The 19,979-nt window shown below is 37.7% G+C and overlaps 1 protein-coding gene across 1 annotated transcript in view; it reads left to right on the top strand.

The window, feature by feature from the left end:
- LOC145999414 (josephin-1-like) overlaps nucleotides 1-19,979 on the top strand; it is a 64,063-nt gene that overhangs the window by 40,968 nt on the left and 3,116 nt on the right. The window contains exons 3-4 of the mRNA XM_083136370.1: nucleotides 9,446-9,663; nucleotides 17,707-17,887. Of these exons, the coding sequence (XP_082992496.1) occupies nucleotides 9,446-9,663; nucleotides 17,707-17,887 (399 nt within the window). The remainder of the gene's footprint in view (nucleotides 1-9,445; nucleotides 9,664-17,706; nucleotides 17,888-19,979) is intronic.

Here is a 19,979-nt window from a genome sequence, read left to right as displayed (position 1 = left end):
TTAATTTATCTTCATGCACTTTCTTCACATGTCACAACTTCAAGTCTCTTTACCACTTTAAGTTCCTTGTCTTTGTGCACTTGACCACTATGTCTCTTGATTACATTTTTATGAATAATGAAAATTACACAAAAATTTGTAGCTTCTACAAAGATAGTATGAAAATCAATACAGGATTTAATAAAATATTATATAAAAATTTGTTGGCTAGTTTTGAAATTAAAAATTGAAAAATTACCAATACACATATTAAAATAAGAAAATTCCCTTTACTTTATATCCTTCATGCACCCTTCTCTTCAACTTATCTCATCGTTTTTAGCTTATTTCATATTTCATTACTTGGCTCAAGGCTTTACCAACACAAGACTATTTCACTAACACACTTCATAGGTTAGGCAGTATTTACTGCACGGGCATTCAGCCCTTTACATGTGCATACTTAAAACTATAATGGCCACTATGGGCAAATCTTCTGCTCTATGGCAGGAATTATGTGTGCATCATAGGCACATTCTTTATGCTATGTAAAGCATAGGCCTCCTTGGGCAAATTAAAATTAACGCAACCCTCTTATAACACCAAAATCCTTGTTGTGTGTTGTCGGCAAGTGTATGTGGTAGATGTATTTATTCTGTGTCTTATACCTTACATTAAGTAAAATTATGCAACTTGAGCCAGTTAAAATGCCAAAATTTAAATACTCTCCTTATCAACATAAAAACAAACAGTGAATAATCATTATGGAGATCTAGCCTCCATTTTCTCCTGATCAAAGCTAAATGGTGCATGAATCTAGTTGTTATACAAACTTAATTCTTATTTTACTATACAGACCCAACTTATTTTCTTCATCATACATCACTGGCCGTTCAATGCCTTGGTTGGTCTGGTGTGTCTAGCCTATCAAATATTAACTATAATAGATCAGAATACACGTTTAGATAAAACATAGAAATAGATTAATCAATAATCAATTGATATTAATATTTTCTGTAAATATTGACAAACAAATGAAAAAGAAAACAAAGAAAACTACTTCTTCTTCTAAGTAAATAAAGGATTACATGGCACTATGACTGTGCCAAATAAACAAAATTATAAGTTTCATCACTAACTAGACATTAATAAAATGATACGGTGACTTACTGAGTCACGTGTGTGCCTACATAATGTTGCACCTGACTACACAAGTTCACAAAGATTAAGATTACAAAATGATAAAACATAAAATTTAAACACATCAAAATATTAAAATAATATTATTGTTTAGATATAATGAAGAAGTTAATATGAGCAAATGTATGAGATTATTACAAACAGAAGACCTAACACCACCTTCTGTTAGTTACATCATAAAAATCAAAAGATTAAAATACAACTATATTACAAGTGTATGCATGTGTATGAAATTTTTGCTTTTTGGTCGAGTGTAATTGTTGTCTTACTTATTCTTAAGCAATTTTTGCAATGTGTTAGCCCCGCAGGGCTATTTTATGAGGACTACGTAGTTAGGCCCTAACTTCTAGCAGCCAAATGTCGACCTGTCACGTGGCTGATAGAATCCAGGAACCGAACACGTCCAAACCCAACCCGCATGTATATATAAAAGAGTCCCCCCCCTTGAATCCGACAGCAAGATGATATGTTGATAAAAAAAATCCCTTAAAGCCTAAAGAAGGCAAAGTGTAAAATAAAATATGCTCCGCGCATGAAAACTGTCGAATTCCGCAATGATTAAGTCAAATCCATATTTAAATCATGTTTAGCTCACGCTGCCATAGCGTCTTATGAGCTGTTGGGAGGACAGGTGACACGCGGTGTGCCCCAATCATCCTCTTCCTAACTCCTTAACCTCCACACCAAAAAAAATCTTTCAAGTTACCCGGGGTATACCGAAAGTATTCCAAAATGGTGGCAAAATAAATTTTGGGTTCTAGTCTCCTTTGAGAATAGAAATTTCGATCTTTGAGGTTCTCTATAGCAAGAAATTAACCCTAGGGAGATATATAAAACGAAGAAGTTGGTCTCCCTTTCATTATAAATTCTTATTTATCATCAGGTCATCCGTCGCATTCAGCATGTGCAAGTAAGCACGCATGCTGAGAAAAATATTAAAGTTGATGGTTGCAAAACCATTTATAATGAATTGTTACTTAGTAACTATTATACTGTATGATTACACAAGTCACAGGTATGCTGGTTTAATCAGTACATTGAAGAAAGGTGATATCGGAAAATAATTCCTCGGAACGTCAAAAATTTTCTAAAAAATTAGCTGGCAACACTGATTTTCACTAACTTTAAATGGTAGTTGGTTGCAAAACTTCTACAACACTTATATTAAATAATTAAACAAGTTCGAAGTAAATATCCTGAAATAAAAGTAAAATTTTTACATAAATTCGAAGTTTCTCGGTTTACGAGCCTCCGATACGACACCTTCGTATAAAAACTGGCTAATTAAAAATAAAATTATGCAAGTCCTGGTTGATTTTTTGTAATTTCCCTCAAGGGTAGTCTGTTTATGACTTCAGTAATTAGTTTTCATAAAGATCCGACTGTAATTAAGCATTTTATGGCTGATTTAAAATTCAAGTTCTCCGCAAAGGTACTAGTTCAGACAAAATTTGGATTTCTACGTCACAGTAGCTCAATTTTATGAAACAATACAAGATTAACTCTTTATATTTAAGTAATTTATAGCTTAATTGTTATTATTAAGTTCTAAATGTAAGAATTTGTTACAAAAATTGTAGCTTTTATGCTGAAAATTCATTTTAAGTGCCTTATTTACAGCATAACGCTTTTAAGTTTGGAAAATGAAAGATAAGCCAAATATTGTTTTTAAGAACCAATTTTAAGGTTGAAGGAGAAATAAAGAACAAGATTCTATTTACGCCATCCTGAGAATCAAGTGTAAAAGAGTCTCCCAGCCTCCAGTCCTTTAAGAGGACTTCCCTTTGAAAGTATGTGTGTTATGTAACATGTGTATCATTAACATCCTGCGGAAAAAGATCTGGTCTCTTACCCTTCAACATCCTGAGGTACAATGTGCTTTTACCTTCGGTACAGTGCCACAGCTTCATGTTTTCCACATGCTGATTGGTTACCATCTGGCCGGTACAGCAGTCCAACAGCGCGAACACATCAACTCTCTCCTCCTGGTAGCAGTAATAAGGACCGGAGAAGGTATTGCAGTATTTCCTGGTTATGGCATCTAATAAGCTACTAAGAAAGTGTGTTTTCAAAAAGATTAAGTTACCTACAGAGACATTTTGCCTTTGGGACAATTGTGCATTTATCCTGGTGTTTCTTTTGTTTCTTTCACCCGCTGTATTAATACTAGCCATGTACAGCTTGTGTTCCCAGTTCATTTCTTCACCAGCTGGCAAGTCAAAGTGTGTCTTTACTGCATTGTCAATGGGATAATTTAATTGAAGCTCTATGGGTGCAAAACCAGTGGAATGGTTGACACTTCCATTCAACAAGTTAACAACCTTGGTGACATGCTCTGGCCAAGCATTATGCGCGCCTTCACAGACCACTCGCATAAGCCGGTTCAAATCTTTGTGTATCCTCTCTACTAGGTTACTGCTCGGTTTGTATACCGGGGTGTAAGCAACCTTTATGCCTAGAGAGGCTAACGACTGTACATATTTATTTGCCTTGAACTGGACTCCATTGTCACTTACTATTAAATTTGGGATCCCGAAATGTAAAAAATAGACATCAATTAGCTTTCGTAGTATGCTGTCGGTAGTACTGTTACGTAAGGTGTATGCGGTTAGAAACCTAGTTTTTGCATTTTGAATAGTTAGTAAGAATCTTTCACCTCTCTTACCCCTTGGTAATGGGCCCTGAATATCTATGAACAAAACAATATCTCTACCTTCCATACTGTGCAATAACAGTGTTTGTCTAGGTGGATGTGTGTTATCTTTAGTACTCTGACATGTAATGCAGTCTGCAACATAAGATCTGACATCTTTCCTCATATTTCTCCAATTATACAGTTTTAAAATCCTTCTCATCATTTTATCTACTCTATAAATGTATTAAAATATCATGGTAGTCTTTAAACACTACTGGTACCAATAATACTGGTATGCAAAGTTTCTATTCGTTCAAAAAATTATAATCATAGTGGCTGCTATGCCATCTTGCAAAAATTTTGTAAAATACAGCTAATTTGTGATTTAATTTAGCTTTTGTTTTGTAAACAACTCAAAAACTGTATGTTGGTAAGAAGTATGTGGTGTTTCTGCTGTTCCGCAGCTACGAAGTTACTGAAAAAATTAATTTTGGAAGAAATTGCTCATTATTTACACTTATATTGGTGTAATAAGTGTGTACATTGCACAGTCATCATAAAAATCTAGCCTCTTACCTTCTGGTACATTTGTGTACTTTACCTCTCTTCTTTTTTCTGTTACCCTTCCATACTTGAAACATTTTATGCATGTTGGGTGTTGTCTGGCCTACATGGTTACGGAACGAGGCGGAAACGTCGTGCCGTCCTTTACCTCTGACATTACGCAGAGCCGTATGCGTGTTGCTCAATGCTACGTTAACTTCGTCTACTAGAATGCTAAAAAGATATGCTTTAGTGTCTTGGCTACAGTTAAGTTTCATGAGTAGTGACATACTTTCATTGCTGGTTAGGTTAACGCTAGCTTCGGACCATTTACTGCCCTTGACCAGTTCCTTGCTGGCAGGCAAATTAAAGAGGGGTTCCATTACTTTATTTATGTGCTTGCTACCTTGAGCTTTCATTAATGTAGATGCATTATTCTTGCCATTACTCTCTACTTTCCCCTTTATTCCCCTTCTCTCCTTAATCCTCCAACTTTCAAAGCTACGCAGCCTACTCCTAACCTTCCCATTACGGTACATCCATCCTATTTCACCGTACTCAATTAGCCTTAATTCATCAGCAATAATCTTCTTAAAGTGGGTCATATCCCCCCTCACTCCTAGCTCAAAAGTTACTCTATTACTAATAGCAAACTTATGCTTCTCAGCTCTATTAAAATCCTTAATGATAGCATTATCATCATTAGGCCTAACTTCTGCCTGCTGTACCTCACTAACAATTAATTCATCATCATCATCCACTTTGTTTATATCTAGCCCCTCATCATGACAGTCTGGGGATGCATCAAATTTAGCACTCACTTCCTCCCTAGTTACTTTCACTTCCTTAATTAAGGAGTCTAACTTTTCACTAAACGAGTCTAGCTTTTCGGTTAGGTCTGCTCTTAATAGCCCAATTGCTTCTAGCACGGATTTGTTAAATTCCTCAATCGTCATCCCCATTATTGCTGTTACAATTTCACCTTATTTATTTGTGAAACAAACCTATCTCTGCCCCTTGACAAAACAAAAAATAAAAAACAAACACTAGAAATTCTTAATGCATGGTCGTCTATTTATCATACTTCATTTTCATGGTAGCGATTAAGTTATCTCGCCCTCAAAATTAGCTTTTAGCTCCATAGTTCCCCTTTACTTGTACTTTCACTTTTTACGTATGTGCATTTCAATAATATTGTCAACTCGTTGTTTCCACTTTATCAACTTATGCTACTCGGAAGTTAGTTCACTCGCGAGGCATGCAAAAACTACTGTAGTGTCCTGATTTCTTTATGAAATTTATAAAATTGAGGGCAAATTTAGAACAATTTTAGAAATGGTACATTAAGTATGGCTTGTAAACAAGTCCCTGTTCGGGAAAAGCCATTTATAACAGTAATTAAAAATATAATAAATAATAAAAGGGGGCGTTTAGAGGTTCGAACCTAGGTTTGGATTATTTATAAGTCATGGATGTTCAATCACGTAATGAGCAATTAAAATGTACCATTAAAATTAGTCACGGTCCAAGATACGGCCGATGAGAAAAGACGATGAAGTTCCCTTTTCATCGGTCTTCGTTTACAAGCCAAATGTTGTTTTACAGGTAGGAATCAAAAATTGAAAAAATCAGAAATCAGAATACTGGACACTGAAATATGTTACAAAATAATGTTTAATACATTTCTGTAGAAATACTTACAATCTCTGGTCGCTCGCCGACACAAGACAAAACACTCGCGGGTCCATGATGCCCCGCTCTAAACAAGTGAGCAACGCAGACCGCTGATGGTCGGTTTTATATGTAAACAATACATTCGAGCACCATGGCCTAACCAGTTACGTTAAAGAAGTTTGAAATCACAAAGCTAAGATTTTAAACATGGTCCAGAGAAGAGAAAACAATTTCTCTCTGACCTATAAAGGTGCTGAAAGTTTTAACTGCGAATGTTCTAAAACTGTCTCTCTAAAATGTGAATGTCGAACTGCCAAATCGAACTGTGTCTCTCGAACTGTGTATTTCCACTCTCACTTTCCACTGCTTCTGCTAAGTCCTTACTTCGTCTTTTCTTTCCGTTCTCCCCAGAATTGTCCTTCACTCTATTGGTCGTTGAACTTTTTACTCCGCCCACACGTGGTCACTTCTTCCTGTAGGGGCGATAATCGTAACACACGGGGGAGATAAGGGTGAGAATTGCTTACCGAGAGGCGATAATCGCATAGCATGAAAACACAATAGCACCTTGTTTGAGAGCTGATCTCGAGGAATGAAAAGCATCTGTTCTAATTAATTTTAATGGCTCTCAGCTCAAATTCTATCGCACACAACTCGGACACTTCGGTAAAGTTATTCCTTCCTTTGCTGTCGAAATCGCATCGAAGCGAAGATATACGAAGAGAAATGTTCTGGCAGGGTTGGAGTTCAAGATTCTCTGCTATTTACTCTTGTCAATTCGACGTCAATGAGCCAGACGGGCTGGCGGCGATCGTGGAAGTTATGCGTCTCGTGGAGAACACCATGTGTGGAGCAATTGTCTCAATTCCGAGCCTGGCCACCTGCAAAATCTCACAAGGACAGAGGATCTTTGTTCAAAACAAGGGAGAAAGTCTTCTTGGGGTTTTAAATTTTAAATGCCTGAAGTTCCAGGTGATTAGCTCCTTCTCTGCCGAAATTATCTCGATAGGCTCCATCTGGGCTGAAATTATCTTGACGTGAGCCACAGTTTAGACGAATTTGTATGGGACAGATATGAGAGTTTATTGTTGGACACACTGTTTCCTTCACCTTGAAGTAGGGGCGGTGATATATGGGAGGCTTCATGGGAACGAACGTGGGTTTCTTCTCAGAGAGCAGAAAATAAGATCTTGGGGGAAAGCGTAGAAAGACCGATGGAGATTTGTAATTGGCACATCTGGGGATTTGTAATTGGCACATCGGTTATAGTGTAACTCAACGCACCTTTCATGCTGTATACGTTATACATTGCTGAAGTAACACTCGGAAACCACAGACAAAAGATCTCCTTTGCACACTCACAGATTATCTTCACATGGCAAAACTTTGTTTCACAGAATCCAGTCGAGGAAAGCCCGACCCTGTGGCCGAGCGGTTAGCCCATCGCGCTGCGACGCCAAGGGTCCCGGGTTCGAATCCCGGTCGGGCTTGGTTGTTTGTAAATGTCCATTCATCAATTTCATCCTTTCATCACTCATCCTCATCTTCGCAAATTAGCCAAGAGGCACAAAACGCGAAGTAAAATAAACTAAATCAATCACTCAATCAATCAATCCAGTCGAGGAAAGCAAGTAGCAATTAGAACATGTCCTATTCCTCCAAAGCAGTCAGCCAGGTGGCCATGATTGCTACCTAGATAGTTAGTTCAGCACCAACTAGGGCATTCCTACTAGAAATTCAGTTCCGTGTGATAGGGGCTTTAGTTATGCAAATCACTGAAAAATTTATTTATTTGTGCTGTAAGTATTTGAGGAGCAAAAATTGACTCCTTTATATGGGAATAAACTTCGTACTCTGAAAACTATATAAATCTGGTATTAGAAGTGAAATGCTAACTTTGTGTAATAAGTATAAATTTAAAATCAAATTTAGGTTTTTTATACACAGTTTTAACACCAGAATGCAATTATTTTATATACTGCTTTTGATCACGAAATATGCCCAGTTTTAGTACTGAAATCTTGATCATTGTGGCTCTACATACAACACATTGTTGCTGGATCACAATTCTACTGCTGTTTTATGCCATCTGTTAATTTTTGTTAGAGTGAAGCGCTGCTGTTGATTGGTTCATTCCCAAGTGACGTATGTCGCTTTAGTGTGAAATCTCCCTTTAAGTAATGAGAATTGGTTCACATCGATACTGTATGTTTAGCCGACCCACAGGCTTCCACAGTCTGTTTTAATGAGTCCTGCATGATTTTAAAAACCTATAACTTTTAAAGTAATAGGTTTGTTACAATGGAATATTGTTTGTTACACAGAAAACTTTAAAATTAATGTTTGATGTGGTTTGGTTCATCACCAGATCTCCAACTGGGCACTATTCACGCCCAACCACTCTTGCAATCTTTGTTTGAATCAGAGAATTGCATTCTGACTATGCTCGTCTGGAATGTTGTGAATCACACCACATATCGTCCCATAGCCTTATGCTTTTTGTACCATCTCTGGATACTTGTCTCTGCTGAGTAGGGGCATGCGTATTTCGTTTTTGACAAAAACACGAAATGTGAAATAACACATTCTAATGTTCATTTTTAATGTTTCTGAAAGTGTGAGGTGCATTTTCCTACCCTGTTTTGTCACAAAATGATGCGAAATGAACTGCAAAATGCGAAATAGACTCTTATACACGAAATTTAGAATTTATTTACCGATGCGACACTTTGAATTATCCTGTGAGTTATGCAATTATTGGAAAATGGGTTAATTCTGCTGTAAATGTTTGAGAAGCAAGAATGGACCCCTTTATACAGGAATAAACTTAATACTCTGGTAACTACATAAATGTGCTATTAGAAGGGTTATGTTTATTATCATAATAAGTGCAGATTTTAAATCAAATTTTGGATTATGTTCACAATTTTAAAAACAAAATGAAATTTTATATATGGCTTTTGATCGCTTTTTTTACCGCTATAACACCAAAATTTTATTTTATTTACTTTTTTTTTATTTTGCTTTTTTATTTACCAAAAATATGTGCCTCTACCGCTGAGGGTGTTTATCCAAACGTTACAAGATTTTAACTCTGCAAGCCATAACACACACTTGACCTTTTTCCTGCATCGGTATCATCTTGGAATCACGTAATCGCCTGCATACACGTCATTCAGCAGTGTAGGAAAAACAAAATTATAAATTTTCCTGTATAAAAATTACAAAAAAAATCAACAACAATATTTTGTTGTAATAAACGTATTACTTTATAGTTATAGCTTTTTTAGAATCCTGGAGGACTTTTAAAACACACTGTATGATACCATCTGTTACTTTTGTGTCATATTCTGTGTTGTGTTCATATTTCAATGGGTGTGCAGAAATAGACCCTAATATTGCATCTTCTTTCAGGTTAAAGAGCTATGTGCCCTTCATGCACTGAACAACCTTTTCCAAGAGAAAGGAGCATTTACTAAAACTGAACTGGACAACATTTGCTACAGCCTGTCTCCAAATGACTGGATTAACCCACATAAATCACTGCTAGGCTTAGGAAATTATGACATAAATGTGATAATGGCTGCTCTCCAAAGAAAGGATTGTGAAGCCATATGGTTCGACAAGAGAAAGTAAGTATAAATTGTTTGAAACACCACTAATAATAATAATAATAATACAATAAAAGAAAAAAATAGCATCACTGTATTCTTATTATGAATGGTGAAATGTTTTGGATCTCTTCCTATTTAGCTTTCCTGCACAACTTGAAATCAAATGCCCTTCTTACTAGTGGAGCTTGTGGTGTGTTGTATTTTGCAAACTGTGTTTATTATTGACAGTTTGGTTAGGTTATCATTATTTAGGAGTGTTCTGGTGAGTAGTGCATTTAGCACAGGTTTTCTAGAAGTGCATCCTTTCCTCACGTAAGCAAGTAATGTTCCTTGCTTTACATAAGATGGTTATTCTCAGATGTAGGCCCTAAATTGGGCGACAACTTCTTGTACATAAATGCACACAGTTAGCCGTTGCCCAAAGCGAAGAAGAACGTGGAAAATCATCAGAGGAAAGGCACTGTGGCAGAAAGAAAGACATCTCCTTAAGTGGATCATAAGATAAAGGACATGACACTAAAGAACAGGGAAAGGAGTTTACATCAAATTGTAATTAGACCTCAAAATGAGGTAGGAGTTATCCTTAGTCATACTAGTGTAATGCCCCGACTAAAATAACAGGGTGCTTTACACCACACCATAAAGGCGTATAGGGGTGTGGGATTAGGGCCCCACACTTTCTTGATATCGGCCGAGCTGGGGGTGATGTGACCAGCACCACGCCCCTGGCTGCCTTTATCCCCCAGAGTTTCCTCCAGGTATCCACTTTATACGAAGCTGGGTGGACACCGGAGCTGCTTGAACTGGTTGAAAAAGTCCCAGTTCTTCCCTGCCAGGGATCGAACCCGGGTCTCTGGCATGGAAGTCAGACACTCTAATGACTGAGCTACCGCAGGTTCTTTAAAATAACAGGGTGTTTCTTGAAAAGTTTTATGTAAAAATCCCAAACTAACTGAAGCATGTACGAAAGCTACATATGAATTTGTCAGATGTTACGGTTTATGGAATGGTACAGACTGGGGATATGCACTATTTTCATATGAAAAACTATGAAATTACTCTGGAATGAGAGCGCAATGAAATTGTGGATTTGGAAAGGAGACATATTTCAAAATTCTTGCATTTCAGAGACTCAAACGTGTTGTGGCAGAGTAATGATATGGTTGTGCTTTTCCACGAAAGACATTGGCAGGATGCATATCTCTACAAGTCACGGGCAGCACCAGGGGGCACGAGGGGTTGCTTGCGTACCCCTTAATTTTCTTCAGCACCTCCTATGTTCAACTGAAAACACTAACCCTTAGAGTGTCATATTATGTCATGTCGCCATATCAAGTGTCGAATGTTAGGTACTGAAGTAAGACTATTATTATTGTATGCAACAGGCAAGCACTGAAAGAGGTGCCGATATACATACTTTCCTGTAATGCCAGCAGCCTCTATAAAGAACAGCGGCCGTTTTTTTCTTTTGTCAGCATTGTTATGAATTTTTTCTCCCTTTTTTCTTCAAGTGGTCTGTTTGTGGTTTTCGATAATTACGTACGGATTAATGTGAGTTATATATTTCTTTCATTTTCTTTTGCATTGTTTTATAAATCGTTTCTTTTCCGCTTATTTGTTCTTCACACTGGAGCAAAAATTTCAGCTGCTCCCAAGGTATCACCAAGTCGTGCTTGAGAAATTATTTGAAGGGCTCGGTGTAAAACATGGTGAGTGACATTTTCGTAATTTTATGAGTTACGAAGTAAAATGTGCCATCCTTCAATTTTCGAGTGAAATTGCCATGTCACAATTTGCACTGGACTCTGTGAAGCCTTCTGAAATTGGTAAACACAACACGAAAACGATTTATCTAAAGTATAACTTCTAATAACCTTTTCAAAATGTCACTTACCATGTTTTACACCCGAGCCCTTCATTTTACGCAAGTTGTAAGTTGAAGGGTAGTTTTCTTGTTAATACGTTCTGTGTATTTGTTCCACGTAACATGTCTAGTAAACGTACCATTTCAGGCTCTTTCAAAACCCGTTAGGAAGAGATCCAATGTTCACGAAGAAAGTTTACAGTTCGTTGTTGGGGATAGTGTGGCAGAGGGGATTTTAACGAAGACGAAGTTGCTGTGCACTTCACGTTTTGTCCTGAAGTGGCAGACGGAATGTACTATGTATTTGGTACCTCCATTGGTTACATTGAAAATGTTCAAAAAATGTGTTTTTAAAGACAAGGCTAATTTCATTTTTTATTTCACTATATAGTTCAATAAGACTGCAACGTGTATCTGATTGTTTACACTGTATGACCACTTTCTATCTTGCGACCTATCACCGTGCACAGCTGGTGAATATCTGGTTTCGAGATATGAATATTCAGACATTGGTGGCCACCCAGCTCTCCAGACATCAACCCCATAGAGAACTTGTGGGTTATTAGGTCCAAAGGACTGTGTAACCAAACCTAGAAGCCAAAACAAGAACTCATATAAGCAATTGTATGTGCTTGGTTTCATTAAATTGACATCACATATTGTCAAAATCTCATTCATAGCATGCATCGAAGGTTGGTAGCACTTAGGAAGACAAGGGGTGACCACACTTGGTACTGGTTTATGTATTTACATACTATAAAGACAAATTGGGCTATCGTGATACATGTAAAACGTTTGATCAGTCTATGTAGTTGCAAAATTGTTTTTATGTATACATGTTCCACAAGCATTATTTACTTTAATTTTGTTATTAGTTCAGCAAAGTGATCTATATACATAAACGTATATTGAAGATATAGGGTATTTTATTTAACAGTTAGGAAAAGAAATTTTCAAGTTGGATGTAGTCATTGAAACAACTGAAAATGCAAGAGCGAAATGCCGAAAACTAATAATAATGAAGTGATGCTATTTTTTCTTTACAAAGTGTAGTTTTATAGGAATGGACCAACATGAAATTTTGGCCAATACCAATAAAGTTCTGATATAACATTTACCGATACTGATAACCAATATTCTACCGATCTGATATAAAATTCCCAAATGGTTCTTGAAGAACCTGAATGGGTTATTGACCTCCCTAATAAATGCATGTTTTGAGGTGACGGCAGTGCAAAAGAAGTTTAATGTTAAACAGTTATTTTGTATGAAGTAGAGCATGGAGATTATGCATAAAAATTATAACAAAGTGGCAGAATTTTGCACTAAATTATCAGATTTTTATAGATATATTGGATTGGTAAAATTATCTGATAATTTACAGATATGCTCTATATCGGGCGATATCAATGGAGTACCGCTTAATGTCCTATCCCTAGGATTTAATAAAATGCTCATATTATTAAAACTCTACAGTGGAATGTGCCTCTAAGTGTCTAGTAGTAGTAGTATTAACAATAGACGTTAACCTTAATAATTCCTCATATGCATGATTACAAGTTATAATAGAGATTAAGCATATTAAGGCCAAAGAAAAGAAAAGGTCCTTCATTAGCATCTGTGTCAGAATTTATTCGTTTTTCTGATATTTTTTTTTACTCGTAGACCTCGAGATTGCCATGGTGTTGGATGATTTTTTGATTGTGATCGTCATTAGGGAGGTACATACAGGCTGGTGCATCCACTTGATCTTGCAAGATATAAATATGACATCATGCTTTTAGGATTTATTAAGGACATTACGATGCATTTTGAAGAATGAGGTCCAGCTTCTTTAACCTTTTGAGTCCCAAGGCCATTTTCACATGTAACCCTTTTGGTCCCGAGCCAATTTTGAGCAAAGTGCAGACTTTCAATTAAATGAGTGTAGATCGGAGGCTAATTGCCCTAGAGAGATGGGTGATATACTGTTGTACGCAGAATGAATGGGAGATTTAGACTATATGAAATTTATGCAAATTCGGCGTATATGTGGCAGGGGGGAGGGGGCTAACTCAAAATTTCGGGGGAAAATGGGGTCTACCCTCCCCCCCCCCCAAGAAAAAATTACATGACAGTGTCGACATGCACATGGAAATGATCGCTGACATGTAAGGAACACAAAAATATTTGCATTATTATCATATGACCAATGTAACTTGAGTTGTACCCCCCAAAAGGAATGGTCGGCATGGCACTGATTCAAGCTTCAAAATGCAGCGGTACCTTGAAATGACTTTAGCTCAGAGACTATTTGCCCTGGAGATATGAACGATATACCGTTGTACGCAAAATGAATCACAGATTCAGACGATATATAATTTATGCACATTCGGCGTACATACGGATGGGAAAGGTGGGAAATCCCCTGAAAAATACTTTTTTTTAAAAAAAATGGGGTTTCTCCCCCAACCCCCCCAAAGGATATGAAAAATTCAAAATGCACATAGAAATTATCACTGCCATGTAAGAAACAGAAAAATATTTGCATCATTGTCATATGACCAATGTAACGCGAGTTTTACCCCTGAAACGAAAGGCTTGTATGCCACTGTCTCAAGCTTCGGAATTGAGCGAAATGCAGAGTTACATTGAAATGACTATAGCTCAGAAACTAAATGCCCTAAGCCCCGGGACAGGTTTAGTTTGCAGCAAATTTTCACGTATAATAGACCCAAACGTGCACACAGAATGTAGTCCTCCTGCAATACTGCAGATTTTCTCACTGTCTGTGATATGAACAGCTCGGCAGTTCAGGCAAGACTTGCATGGGAGATGCTGAGCGCCATACTCGCGTGGTTTAATACATAAAATCTGCTGCAAACTTAACCTGTCGTGGGGCTTAGAGATATGAACGATATACCGTTGTACGCAAAATGAATCACAGATTCAGACGATATATAATTTATGCACATTTGGCGTACATATGGAGGGGGAATGGGGGGAAATCCCCTGAAAAATCCTCGCACTTGGGCACAAAACTAACATCTAAGCACAACTTTCACGGATGAAAAGCTAGAACACAGTGAAAAATGAGCGCCGATTCTTGCACCTGCTTGAAATTCTATTTTTAGACAATGCAGGGTAACCTGTGTTGCAACTTGTGGAACACTTCAGCTCAAAAACAAAAGGTTTCCTTCAGCGTGCCTCGAAATTCCATTCTCACAACGCAGATTCGACAACCAGTCTTCCCCCTCCCCACCCCCCTGCTTGCGCCCGCACGGAAAACTTTCGTTTTTACATTGGATACTGATAAACAAGCTTCCTTCGAATGCAGTTACCAGGCGGGAGTGAAAAGCATTGCTTTAGAACAACAAAGCCGGAATTCCTTTGTTGGCAAATATTTTCCCTTGAAAAGAGACGCGAAAGAGAAGTAAGTCCCTTTCCCCCTCCATTTTCATGAAGGAAAAAAAAGCTGCAAGAAACATTTCTGTTAAATACATGTGTTAGGAACAATATAAAAAAATCAAAATTCTAGCCAAAAATAGAAAAGTTATAACGTAAAAACTACGACCTTGACACAGCGTCTCAATCGAGACCCTTGGGACCGCGAGGGTTACATTTGGGTATCTCGACCAAGCTGCGTGGGACCCAAAAGGTTAAATGGCACATTCTCACTAAATAAAATTGCATGTGATATAATACAAAATATAGAAGACTGTAAACTAAAATCATTGTATGCAGTCGTAATAATAATAACCCCTGAGGCAACAGCCCTTGAGGGCCAAGGCCTATCTACCAACTGCCGGTCACACTCCCTTATGCCTCAGCAGTGGTGGGTGATCATCCAGCTAGTTATGGGCTGGCGTGTGGTCAGCACGACAAACTCCCAGTTGTTGTTGTAAGTTTCCATGACTCCTTTGTAGTTCCCCAATTTCCTCACTGTGGCAGGTGATTGCTAGTCAGATACACTGGCCGAAATCTCAGGAAAATAGTTGTTACCCTCCCTCCCCAGGAAGCACATATCCCATAGCCCGAGACCAACACCTTGTACCTTAGACCACACATCCACTGTACAAGACAGTATGTGGTCTCACCTGCTTTAAATTCAGGAAACAGGACTAAACACAAAACAGCACAAAAATACAGGGTGATTCATAAAAAACTGACACATTTCATTATCAGTGTATGTGAACAAGAATAAAGATTGAAACAAGTTATTATATCTTAAATGTACCTTAAATATGGGAGTTTAACAACCTTTACATTACATGCAGAAAATGTCTTCCCCCTTGCTCTGGGTATCTCATTCCATGTCCCTGGCCGTTCGTTTGAGTATGATGTTTTCATTACCATTGATTTCGTTTTTAACATTCTCCTCCACTGTCCGAGGGCATGTAGCTTACAATTTTTCCAAAAACATCCCCACAGAAAGAAGTATGGAGGTGTCAAGTCAGGTAATCTTGGTGATCATAAGTTGCAAAAAATTATCCATTCTTCAATGAAAGTTTGGATCAACTCCAAGGACTCATTTGATGTGTGGTACTTGGCCCCATCCTGTTCAAAATAGCCTTGACACAGTTGTATGGTATTTATCACCAAACACCATGAAAATATGTGGTATGCACTGCATCTTCATGACAACTGAGGCAATATGTCACCGAAAGCCATCAAATTCTGCACAGATGTCCTGCATCATGAAACTAGCTTGGAGATTTATGATGTATTCTTCTTTAAAGAAAAAAACACTACATGTGTTAGTTTTACATGAACCACCCTGTTGAATCCAGATAGACAGGACTATTTATATTTTGCCAATATCTCATTCTCTTTGCCAGGATAAAAGTTAAAAAATTCTCACTACTGACTTAAACCAGGCAACAGCCCGGTCCTTTTCCCATTTCCTGATTTTAATTATTCACATATCTGAATTACACCTCTAGCATGAGGTGTATTAGTAACACTGGAAGCAATATAATCATGGTATATTAACCTTTTGCATCCCGAGCGTCTCGATTGAGATTCTACATGTAACCCCTTGCATCCCGAGCATCTCGATCGAGATCCTCTAGCATGCTCATAGTTTTTATGTTATAATGTCGCTATTTTTGGCTGGATTTGCGATTTTCTTCTTTTACATTATTGTTAACGCACATATTAAACAATTATGACTCTTGCACGTCTTGGTGTCGAACAAAAAAGGCAGGAAAATGACACCTTTTTTGGTGTGGCGGCTCACAAAGGAAAAAGAATTCCGACAAACAAAGGCCAGATTTGTCAGCAATTCTTTTCTTCCATCACCACCTAGAGCCTCCCCGCTGGCGCAGTGGTAGCGTCCTCACCTTGTAATCAAGAGGTCCCGGGTTCGATACCCGGTGGAGGCACATAGTGGTTCGGATCCCACTTTAAGCTGTAGGTCCAGTCCCAATTAGCCTTACTGTGCATAAAGTGGACTTAAAACACCAAATCATTTTCTTCCACCACTGGAGACTAGACAGGTGAAACGTTTGCTTCTCTGTACCCAAGGTCACAAGGAATTTTCCCCATGTGGCCAGAAGGGAGGGAGGGGGGAAGAGGTGTTGAAGAAACCCCCATTTTTTCTTCAAAAAATTTGGAATTTTCCGTTTCCTCCCCTCTCCCTCCATATATACACCGAATCTGCATACATTTTATATAGTCCGAATGTAGGGTTCATTCCGAGTAAAACACTATATCATTTGTCTGTCTACCGCAATTAGCATCCGATCTACAGTCATTTTTATAAAACTGCATTTTGCTGAAAATCTGCTTGGGCAGCAAGGGGATTTGCATGCGAAAGAGGCTCGGGTGGCTAAGAACTTCTGTTTCTCAAATCTTCATTTGACCTTTCCAAACTTTATAATCTATCACTCTTAAGTTTATAGTAGCTAATAACATGTTTTATTACTCATGTGAAATTTAGAAGATTTCGCACTTCCACGTTGCACAATTTAATGGTTCAATCCTTTTAATTTCGAAGATCCACTGTCTTCATTCACCTTCATACCCTTTTGTGAATGAAGACAGTCTTCGAAATTAATAGGATTGAACCATTAAATTGTGCAAAGCGGAAGTGCGAAATCTTCTAAATTTCACGTGAGTAATTTTAAACTGCGTTTACCGCAACCATCATGAACATGTTTTATGTTGTGTTTATGTATGTTTTTATTAATGTGTATTGTTACATCCTTTACTTACAGAGATCCCAATTGTTTGAATTTGAACAAGATCAAAGGATTTATTTTAAATGTGCCAAGTGACTACAAATTTGGTTTTGTATTTTTGCCTCTCAAGAGAAAACACTGGGTGACTATTCGTGAGATTCAAGGCAGTTATTACAACCTAGACTCTAAATTAGAGTCTCCAGAACTCATTGGCAAGGTGAGTGCATTTAGAATCATTCTAAACAAAGTTGAACTTCTCTGTAATGCACACCGATGGCAGAACAAAAATAAATGTCCAGTATTGAGAAGTGTTTGCTATTTGGGAAAAAGGCTTACTATGCTCTCAGAGTTTTTAATTTCTCCCAAGTTTAACAAAGCCATCTATTAGGCATGTAAAATTTACATATTTCTTTTACATATGTGCAAGCAGTTTTACAAAAAGTTCTCTGATTAAATATTTTTAGATAGATCTGAATGGTTTGAAATATTACTAATCAGATTTTGTCCTACAACATGAATAAACAAATGAAATGTTAAATTGTGAACTTTCAAACTAGGTTTGTTTGAAAAAGAGCGACATAACAAAAATTTATAATGCCATGTTTATTCATACAGGGAGTAAGTCAAATGGGAAGATTTAAAAAATTCACAAAAAATAGAGAGCAAATATTATTTATTTTTTGAACATGAATGTACTCTACATGAGTGGAAATTACTAGTGTACCTGAAAAATGTTCATTTTTTTAACATGGTGTCAGTAACATGGCGTCCTTGGTGTTGCACACATTGTCGGAGTCTTAGAGTAAATCCGCCCATGATGTTGCGTAGCATCTCCAACGGAATGTTGTGGATCTCTTGCCGAATTCGCTCCTTCAAGTCATCCCTGGTTCTTGGAGGGTTGTCCTTGAATACTTTGGATTTGAGGTAACCTACCAGAAATAGGTCAGGAGCTGCCAAGTTGGGTGAATGGGCAGGCCACAGAATATCGCCGAATCTGCTGATGAGACGACCAGGCAATGCGAGTCTAAGCACATCCATAGACACTCTGGCAGTATGGCTAGTTGTACCATCTTGCTGGAAGAGTGTTTCTTCTCTCGCAACATCATGGGCGGATTTACTCTAAGACTCCGACAATGTGTGCAAAACCAAGGATGCCATCTTACTGACACCATATTCAAAAATTGAACATTTTTAAGGTACACTAGTAATTTCCACTCATGTACAGTACATTCATGTTCAAAAAATAACTAATATTTGCTCTCTCTATTTTTTGTGATTTTTTAAAAATCTTCCCGTTTGAATGCCTCACCCTGTATTATGGGCTGAAATCCAAGTCAGACAACCTGCACCATCAACGCAACCAGATCCCAGTAACAAAATTAAGTGGTTTTCCTTCCGTTACCATCTACCACATCCAACCACCTTACCAAATCCCTCCGCCCCTATAACATCCAAATAGCACACAAACCAACCTCCAAAATAGCTGACCAACTAAACAAACATAAACGGTACTTCCTCTCCCCGCTCAACAACCCAGGTGTTTATGATGCTGAATGCGAGCGCAAGGCTCATTACATCGGCAGATCCATCAGGCCTATCAGTGAGAGAATTAGCAGAACCTATCAAATGCAAAAACTGCCCAACCCACCACTGGACTTGCGAAACATATCAAATTCTACAACCATAAAATCGAAAAAGTACATGTCAAATACAAAGCACACACTCTCATAGACACAAAAATCAAAGAAACACATGCAATCATGCACTACAACCATGAACTCAACATAGATAGTGGTCAGGTACACCATGCTTGGCTTCCCTTACTGCAGCAATTAACACCGGTGAACAGCAGATGACACATACGCAGGCATACAGGCGACAACAGCACACCTAGCGGCGATTTAGGAAGAAACAGCAGAAACACGCCAAGCAATGATGCAACGAATTCCAACTATGATGGTGGCAATGGCTACTGAAATTAATAGAAAATTACTTAAAACAGCTTCGCGGAAAATGTGAGTACCTGAATTAGCCATATTTATTATTTTCAATTAATGATACACGTGATACAGTAAACACACTATTCGTTATTTAAAAAAGATAATGGACATTTCCATAAGTGAACTCGAAATATAAGAGAAATAAAATTCAGACACCAGGTGAAAAAATTTCAGATGCCATCACCGGGTGCCCTGTATTTTTCTACCGCTGAGTGAATAGTAGTATATTTGTGATGGAATATCTACCTACTTGTGGCCCAGCCTGTATATAGAAATCTGCCAATTTTGATTCAAAATCTCTTGTAATTT

Source organism: Lepisma saccharinum, chromosome 15 (assembly GCF_977018435.1).
Source record: "Lepisma saccharinum chromosome 15, izLepSacc3.1, whole genome shotgun sequence".
NCBI lineage: Eukaryota > Metazoa > Arthropoda > Insecta > Zygentoma > Lepismatidae > Lepisma > Lepisma saccharinum.
Note: the sequence above shows the minus strand (reverse complement) of the source record. Positions and strands in the feature narration are given on the sequence as shown.